At 54.7% G+C, this 6,000-nt stretch overlaps 1 protein-coding gene across 2 annotated transcripts in view; it reads right to left on the reverse strand.

The window, feature by feature from the left end:
* Positions 1 to 5,298, reverse strand: part of ADCY5 (adenylate cyclase 5) — a 223,859-nt gene extending 218,561 nt beyond the window's left edge. For both annotated transcript variants that reach the window (XM_055813195.1, XM_027796465.2), the window contains exon 1: positions 3,300 to 5,298. In XM_055813195.1, coding sequence (XP_055669170.1) covers positions 3,300 to 4,310 — 1,011 coding nt within the window. In that variant the 5' untranslated portion in view covers positions 4,311 to 5,298. The remainder of the gene's footprint in view (positions 1 to 3,299) is intronic.
* Positions 5,299 to 6,000: the final 702 nt, after the last annotated feature.

Raw genomic sequence — 6,000 nt, forward strand, 5'->3', positions numbered from 1 at the left:
TTAACGGGCTCTGCTTCTGGCAGCAGTCTTTGGATGAGAGTAAATCCTCAAACACAATTTCTTTTTCTCCCCTCCCTCAGCATTGGATAACTTCTGAATATAATGCAATAATTTGCATTATTTAGCTTTTTTGTTCTAATCAAACATCAATTTGAAAAGCCGAGGTCATTGCCCCTACCTGATCAGACTCACAGAGGTACCAAGTATACCTGTTGGTTTTGCTAGGGGTGCTCAAGGCACTCTTTAGCAAGACAGACCCCAGACTCCTCCAGGTAGTAAAAAGAAGTCAGAGCCTACTTCCCAAGTCCAGTGACCCCAGAAGAATTATTAAAAAAAACCCCAGCCCATCTAAGACTGAACAATCACAACTACCTTTACTCCTGTCACTTTACCAACTCAGAAATAGAGGACCGCCTTAACCCTTTCATGAAGCCTGACTAGCATAGTCTCAGACCAGAGAGCTTGGCGGCAGATAAGTTCAGTAGTGCTAGGAGAAGGTAATTCAGACAATAAAAGCATAAAATTCCTCAGCAAGGGAATCCAACAAGTTGCCTTTCTCCCAAAAGGGATCTACAGCCAAGGATTTTACTCTCTTGAGAAAGAGAAGCAGCAAACTTTTTAACAGGCTCCTGAGCCTCACAAAAGTGCACAACAGTCCACACAAGAGTCACGCCGCTTTGAATGTTAGTGGATCATAACAAGAGTGTATGATTTTTCCTGGCTTGGAAACAACTGGGACAAGATTAAAAGAAAAGAGCCCCCACAAAGAACTTGCTTAAGTATTATGGTTTAAAATGCCATGAAAAAGAGAGGAAAGGGGATACACATCCTAACCAGCCTTTCTTCTGTGACTGCCATGGATAAAGAACCATCTGGTCACGTAGTCACAAATGCATTCAACATCCACTTCTGCTCCACAAAACCCAGGCTGATGTGACTGCCAGCATGAAGTCACTGAAAACAACTTAACCCCCTCTTCTCATTTTATGTGGTCTTCATCTGCCTTCGCCCCAGTAGTTTGAAGGGGGAAAACAGGGCTTGCGTGCATCAGTGGGGCAGAGCTGAACAGAACAGATTTCCATGGCAACGAGATACAGCCCCAGTGAGGAAGGCCTGTTAATAGATGTGAGGCAACGTGCTCAGCAGAAACAGATTTTTCTATCAAACAGCCAGAGATAGCGGCTCATGTTCATACGCAAACGTGCAAGGAATCTGATTCTTGGCCTTGTACAACCCCACTGAATTCAGCCAGAGCTACGCCAACGTAGACCGCAGCAAGATAGAGACTGGCATTTGGTGTTAGTACAAAAAAAACCCCCGCAACACAGAGAGACACTCTGCCTTTGAAAACAAAGTAAGAGCACATCCTAAGACGTTCCTCATTAACTAACTGCAGGAAAACCCAACTAGTTTGACCAAATCTAGTATGGAAGCGAAAGCAACTGTGTAATGCACAGATTTGTACATACCGTACCATCATCTACTGCCCGTGTATTTACCTTTGACAAGTGCACATTTATACACAAGCCCTACCTCTTACAAATAATCCTGCTGCACTTAGAAAGGGAAGGAACTGTAATGATCCCAGATCCCCTACTTAGGGAGTCAATCTTCTGGCCTTTGTAATTTAGGCTTCTTCCCATAAAAATACAGTTAGCAACACTCCAACATAACAATACTTTATGCACTTGTTAGTATCCTTCAAACTCAGCTTTGCTCGTAACAGACTTTTAAGTCTACTGGTCATAATCATGACAAGCTTTGCCTTCATATGTAAGAATGCAGCCTCCAAACACACTGAATTCAATAGAACAAGTCTCGGTTTATAAAGTTAAGAGCATGCACAAGGCTTTGCAGGACCAGAGCCCCAACGAGGAAGAGCTAAGACCATTAGCAAATTTTTCTAAGTCAAGCAGAAAAACAGCAACTGCCCTGCTCACAGCATACGCTCTGCTGGAAATGTACAAAAAGCCATTTATATCACGCATAAGCAAAATATGCCATGTACAGTTTATAAAAATATCTGTAACAAGCTAAGAACAAAGCCAGAAACTGTCCAAGCAGGCTTAACTGGGCAGTGGGGAGAGAAAAGAGTAACTTCATGGGCTATTCTGTGGAGCAGAGCAGCGACAACCCCATCCCAGCAAAGTTTTATTTAAGCCCTACAACTTTTCCTGATGCTGCAGCAGGTGGAACGCAAAAGGACTCAGAAGTAAGACTCGAGGCAGGCACTGCAAATGCAAGGCTTTATTTCATATTATGTGACAGGGCTGTAAAGCTACCAAACACCTGATTTTAACATACAGTCCCCAGTTACATACAAGCATCAGGGCTGTATCTGTGACAGTCTCAGCCTTGTTCAGAATCCTGTTCATCAGGATGACGATTAATTACCACATAGCTACAATGTTTTAAGTGAATGGTTTCCTGATTGCCAATGTGTCTGGCAAGCTTAAAGCACATGAGCCCCAAGGCTGCTTGCTTGCTTGAAAAGAAGAGCGACGCCTTGTATTGCTGTTGTTTATACAGATATGGTAATTAAAAATTGCACTGTAATGCATTCGATAATAGTCTTATTGTTCCCGTGAACTGAATTGCTCCAGTTAAACATAATATCACAGCTAAAGTATAGTCTACATTTATACTTTTTTAAAAAACTTTTTTTTTTTTTTCTGGCTGTATATGAACCCTGGGCTTCTTCACCATAGATATTTCCAGCACATCTGTGAGCAAAACACCTTCTCGCTCAACCAAAAGCTCCACATCCCCATGGAGCACACTCTGCGACGCACAAGCAAGCACTACAGTGACACCAAACCCAGACTTGGGAGTGACACACAAGGATAACCTCTAGCTGACAAAAATGGCAAGGCTTTCCACACATTTCTTGGTAACACGGCAGCAGGCACGGATACCATTCCACAGGTGTGCTTAACGCGGAGCTATTTACGTTAAATACAACTGAAGGGCATTAGCAGGGCTGGCTGACAGCGCTGGAGCAGCAATCACAGGAAACCAGTAAGGCACACTTCTTAAACGTTTAAAGCCTTAACAGAAAGCAGCAACGAGGAAACACCACAGCTATAAAAAAAAAGCAAGATTACAGGCTAGCCACCATGTCATACAGCATCCCACCTCATAGCAGATAACCTAGGGGTTCGACTGAAAGCCCTGTCAGCCTTCCAGCATTGGGCAGGCCTGTGGAAGTCAGACAAACCCTCTGACTTTCCTCACCCTTCAACACGGCGGGCAGGTGGGGGCCGCTGAGCGCACACCCGAACCGCTCGGGGCTCGCCTACCTGCTTCAGGAGGAACTTATCCTCCGCGTTGATCTTGAGGGAGACGGCCAGGTGGATGGCGGAGAGCACCACCCCGCTGATGACCGCAGCCCTCATCCGCACCGGCAGCAGCGTGTAGATGCTGTAGATAAAGAAGACGGTCCACCAGATGCCCTCTGAGGCACTCCTGGGCCACACCAGTAGAACCCCTACCACTTGCACTGCCAGGATCACCAGGATGACAGAGTAGCACGCCAACCACATGTGGTCCTGGTGGAAGTCGTTGCGGTTGCACACCATGCACAGCACCACCATCAGCAGGATGGCCAGAGAGAGCACCACGACGTAGGATACCTCGTAGTGGCCGTGCGCAGCATGGAAGATCAGCATGACCACGCAGACCAGCACCAGCACGGCCATGAGCATGGTGAGGCTGCTCTGGTTGAGCCGGAAGAAGTAGCGCTGGTAGAGGCGCTCCAGTTTCTCTGACTGGAACTTCTTGGACCTGAAGATTTGCAGCAGGCTGCTGCAACAGCTGCCCATGGAGAAGGCCGCTTCGGAGTCCCCCTCGTCGCCGTCCTCCTCCTCCAGCTCCTCGATCTTGGCCTTGATGCGTCTCTCCTCCAACCCCAGCTCCACGGACCGGGGCCGTACCTCCCCCTGCTCCCCCAGCTGCCGGGGGCTGGCATTGTTGGGGGCAGTGGTGGAATCACCGCCGGGTGGGTGGCGGGACCGGTGACGTCGGCTGTCGTCACCATGCTCCTGCCAAGCAGATTTGGACCTAAAACTCATCATCCTGCAGCCACTCTCCCCGTGGCTCCGGCTCGCCTGGGGCTCATAGTCTTCCTCGCTCCTCCACCTGCTCAGCATGCGGGAGGCCTTCTTGCCCGAGGACCTGTTGGGAGGCGGCGGGTAGGAGTAGCCATTGGCCCGGGCCTCCGCCTCGCCCCAGGCCGAGCGGTGCTGCTCGGAGCCTGCCCAGGGCGAGGGGCCGCCGAAGCCCGGGGGGCTGACGCTGTTGGAGCGGGACATGCCCGGCGGGAAGGGGCAGCGGGCGAGGGGACAACCGCCGGGCTGGTGCAGGGGGCTCCCCCACCGCAGGGGGTGCGCAGCTGAGAAGAAACCCCAAAAGACAGTGGGGAAAGGGGCAAAAATGGAAAAAAAAAAAAGGGGGGGGATAGAAAAAAGGCAAAACCCGCAAATACCCCCAAAGTCTCCAGAGGAGCCAGGTGTCCCCCAGAGCCGGGGTCTCCCCGGGGGACCCCTCAGTGCAGCACGGCGGGCGCCATCGCCGGCCCCGGTGCTTCGACACCCCCGAGCGAGCTCGGCGCCGCCGGGGCCGGGACGCCCCCCGCCTCAGGGCAGCTCTCCCTCAGCCCCGCGGCAGCCGCGGGGGCTCGGGGTGCCGCGGGGGCGCCGCATCGCATCGCAGCGCGCCGCGCCGGCCCGGCACCCGCCGCTCGGGGCTGGGCGCAGGGCGGGCGGGCGGCGGCACCGGCCGCCCCGCGGGGAGGCGGGCGGTTTCGCCGCGGGCCGGTCGGCGGGGAGGGCAATAAGGCTCAGGCTCGTAGGGCCGCAGCAGCCTGCGGGAGCATGCCCTGCCGGGGGAGCCCTGGGCGCGGCGGGGGAGGCTGCCCGGGGCGGGCCGGGCTGCGGCGGCGGCGCCCCTGCCTCGCCTCGCCTCCCAGCGGCGGCGGCGGCGGAGCCCCGGTGGCAAGGCAGGGCCAGCGGCAGCCGCACTGCTCATGCACACGGCCGCCGCCGCCGCTACGCCGCGGTGCCTTCGGGCGGCGGGAGCGCCTCTTCCACGGCACCGGGGAGGGGGAGAAATGAGCAAATCTGAAGGGAAAGGAAGGAGGAAAAAAAAAAAAAAAAAAAAAAAAAGAAAAAAAAAAAAGGCGGGGGCTCGGCGCTCCCTCCCCCGCGCTGTCACAGGAACGGAGCGGCGGCGCAGTGCTACGGGCGGCAGCGGCCCAGCACGCCTCTGTCAGGGACGGCGGCGGCAGCCCGTCCCGGCCCCGCGCCTCTTTGTACTCCCCATTCAACCGGGCGCCGGCCGCGCCGGCCCCCGCCCCCGCCCCCCGCCGGCCCCCATTGGCGAGCCCCCCGCCGCCGCCCGTCGCCATTGGCCGCCGCCGTCCCCCGCCCCGCCAATGCTTGCAGCCCAGGCCGTTAACTCCTTCGGCGCTCGCGCGCCGCGCCGGCCGTTGGCGCCTCCCGAGGGCGCTGCCTGAGGCGCCGCCGCGGCGGCCTCGCTGAGGGGCTGCCCGGGGAACGGCCCCACTCGCTGGAGTGCGGCTGCGGTTTGCCGGGCCCCGCCATAACGGGAGGCAAGCGGGCTTTTCTCCATGTTCTGCCTCGCCTCCGAGGCTGCGGGCTCACGTGTGGTAGCTTTCCCGGAGGAAGGAGGAAACTGCCTCCTGCTCAAGAGGACAGAAATGCCACCACTGAGAACCGCTGGCCAAACCACTGGGGAAACAAGGAAGGTAAAACCCCAGATAAAAACCCAGCTCCGTACCCGTTATATCGCTGGACCTACTACTAACACCGCAATTAAGACTAAAATATGAATGCAGGCATTTGGACTTTGTTTCTTTTCCAACCACTTAAACTACATCCCCCACTGCCATCCCACAGCGTTGGGACACAGCCTTACTGAGGGAGGACCCTCTTGCCCGGTGAGCTGGCTTGTGGCAGGATACCACAGCCGTTCCCAGCACGT

The sequence above is a fragment of the Falco peregrinus genome, chromosome 8 (assembly GCF_023634155.1).
Source record: "Falco peregrinus isolate bFalPer1 chromosome 8, bFalPer1.pri, whole genome shotgun sequence".
Lineage (NCBI taxonomy): Eukaryota > Metazoa > Chordata > Aves > Falconiformes > Falconidae > Falco > Falco peregrinus.